Consider the following 1,644-nt stretch of genomic DNA (forward strand, 5'->3'; position numbering starts at 1 on the left):
GTGGCTACAATATCTTCTCAAAAAAGTGAAATAGCTAGTTATTCTGAAAAATAAAAACTCTGGCTGTCACCATAATTGTAAAAATGTGTATCTTGTGATCAAAAATAAATGTAAAAATGGTAATATCATATGAAAGCTTGTGATCATATCTATGTCTTCCCTGTAATGGATTTTCATTCTTTGTTACTATGGATTCAACAATTTAACATAATGATTCTGAAAGTGATTGCTGACTGAAATGACACACGTGTTCAAAATAAACCAACTTTCTACTTATGTAACAGCTAATCCATGTCTGCCTTTGCTCCTCAGCATACATTTCACTGCTCACAGCAGTGACCATCGCAGGGATTGTCACAAGGGTATGACACAGAACCAGACATGGGTCCCAGAGTTCGTCCTGCAGGGATTTCCACTCAGCCCAAGGATGCAAATGCTTCTCTGTGGCCTCTTCTCCTTGTTCTACACTTTCACGCTGCTGGGGAATGGAGTCATTCTGGGACTCATCTGGCTGGACTCCAGACTGCACACCCCCATGTACTTCTTTCTCTCCCATTTGGCTGTTGTCGATATTTCATACGCTTCCAACAATGTCCCCAAGATGTTGGCAAACCTTCTTGATAAGAAAAAAACTATTTCTTTCGCCCCATGTATAATGCAGACATTTTTATACATGGCTTTTGCTCACACTGAGTGTCTCATCCTGGTAATGATGTCCTATGATCGGTATGTAGCCATCTGCCACCCCTTGCAATACTCTGTCATCATGGGCTGGAAAGTGTGTACCATCATGGCTGTTGTTTCCTGGGCATGTGGCTCCCTTCTAGCCTTGGTCCATGTAATTCTCATCCTGAGGTTGCCTTTCTGTGGGCCCCATCAAATCAATCACTTCTTCTGTGAAATCCTGTCTGTCCTCAAGCTGGCCTGTGCTGACACAATGCTCAACCAAATTGTCATTTTTGCTGCTTCTGTGTTCATCTTAGTGGGACCATTATGCTTGGTGCTGGTCTCCTACACACGCATCCTGATTGCCATCCTGAAGATCCAGTCAGGGGAGGGCCGAAAGAAGGCCTTCTCTACCTGCTCCTCCCACCTCTGTGTGGTCGGGCTCTTCTTTGGCAGCGCCATCGTCATGTACATGGCCCCCAAGTCTCAGAACCCCGAGACACAGCAGAAGATCCTTTCCCTGTTTTACAGTCTTTTCAACCCCATGCTGAACCCCCTGATCTACAGCTTGAGGAATGCTGAGGTCAAGGGTGCTGTGAAGAGAGTGTTGTGGAAACAGAGATCAAGATGAATTCCCAGCATTCTCTTGGGAGATGTGAAGATATACAGTGTACTTTCTATAAGGTAGTGGGAAGGGAAATAAGAAATGCCCTACAGTCTGGTCTTGTAGATTTCTGAGGTCATGAGCATATATTGATTAGATTTTGACCCTAAGCACTGATACTAACCAGATCTCAAAGCATAGTTGAAAGGCACAGATGGCATAGGTCACAAAGACAAGAGTCAGGAATCAGTGAAGTACAGTAGCAAGGAGCCATGAGTTCTCCTGTCTCTTCCAGAGCCAGCTAAGATTTGGTTTCTCATTATGTAAGGTGTAGTTTTCTGTGATTTCCATCTTCCTTGCTGACATAAGTGTGT

At 44.0% G+C, this 1,644-nt stretch overlaps 1 protein-coding gene across 1 annotated transcript; it reads left to right on the forward strand.

Annotated features, from left to right (window-relative positions):
• The first annotated feature begins 364 nt into the window (after positions 1-364).
• On the forward strand, positions 365-1,297 carry LOC131905792 (olfactory receptor 2A5). Its single transcript, XM_059256606.1, has one exon. The coding sequence runs from the start codon at positions 365-367 to the stop codon at positions 1,295-1,297; it is 933 nt and encodes a 310-aa protein (XP_059112589.1).
• The last annotated feature ends 347 nt before the right edge of the window (positions 1,298-1,644 follow it).

This window comes from Peromyscus eremicus, chromosome 3 (assembly GCF_949786415.1).
Source record: "Peromyscus eremicus chromosome 3, PerEre_H2_v1, whole genome shotgun sequence".
NCBI classification, from domain to species: Eukaryota; Metazoa; Chordata; class Mammalia; order Rodentia; family Cricetidae; genus Peromyscus; species Peromyscus eremicus.